This window comes from Ceratina calcarata, unplaced genomic scaffold, assembly GCF_001652005.2.
Source record: "Ceratina calcarata isolate Rehan_Ccalc_2016 unplaced genomic scaffold, ASM165200v1 scaffold30.2, whole genome shotgun sequence".
In the NCBI taxonomy this organism is placed as follows: domain Eukaryota; kingdom Metazoa; phylum Arthropoda; class Insecta; order Hymenoptera; family Apidae; genus Ceratina; species Ceratina calcarata.
Genome location: NW_017152466.1, coordinates 1 through 225, shown reverse-complemented (window position 1 = coordinate 225; position 225 = coordinate 1). Strand labels below are relative to the sequence as shown.

The following is a 225-nucleotide window of genomic DNA, read 5'->3' as shown; positions in this document are numbered from 1 at the left end:
ACCTGAAAATAAAAAAGACAAAACACGATCATTAATATGAAAAAATTTCTTTTCTATGTTTTAAAACACAGGAACCATAGGAAACACAATCACCGTAATGGAAATATCACCAGCAACGGAACCAATGTAATATAAAGGATAATCCACAAACGAAGGAAAAACCTGAGAGACACGATACGTACGCTAAGCAAGGAAAACAAAGACCGGACAAAAGGAAAACATAAT

General features: G+C 33.8%; 1 protein-coding gene across 1 annotated transcript in view; it reads left to right on the top strand.

The window, feature by feature from the left end:
* Window positions 1–219, top strand: part of LOC108624162 (uncharacterized) — a 1,173-nt gene extending 954 nt beyond the window's left edge. The window contains exon 2 of the mRNA XM_018023272.1: window positions 72–219. Within this exon, the coding sequence (XP_017878761.1) occupies window positions 72–135 (64 nt within the window). The 3' untranslated portion in view covers window positions 136–219. The remainder of the gene's footprint in view (window positions 1–71) is intronic.
* Window positions 220–225: the final 6 nt, after the last annotated feature.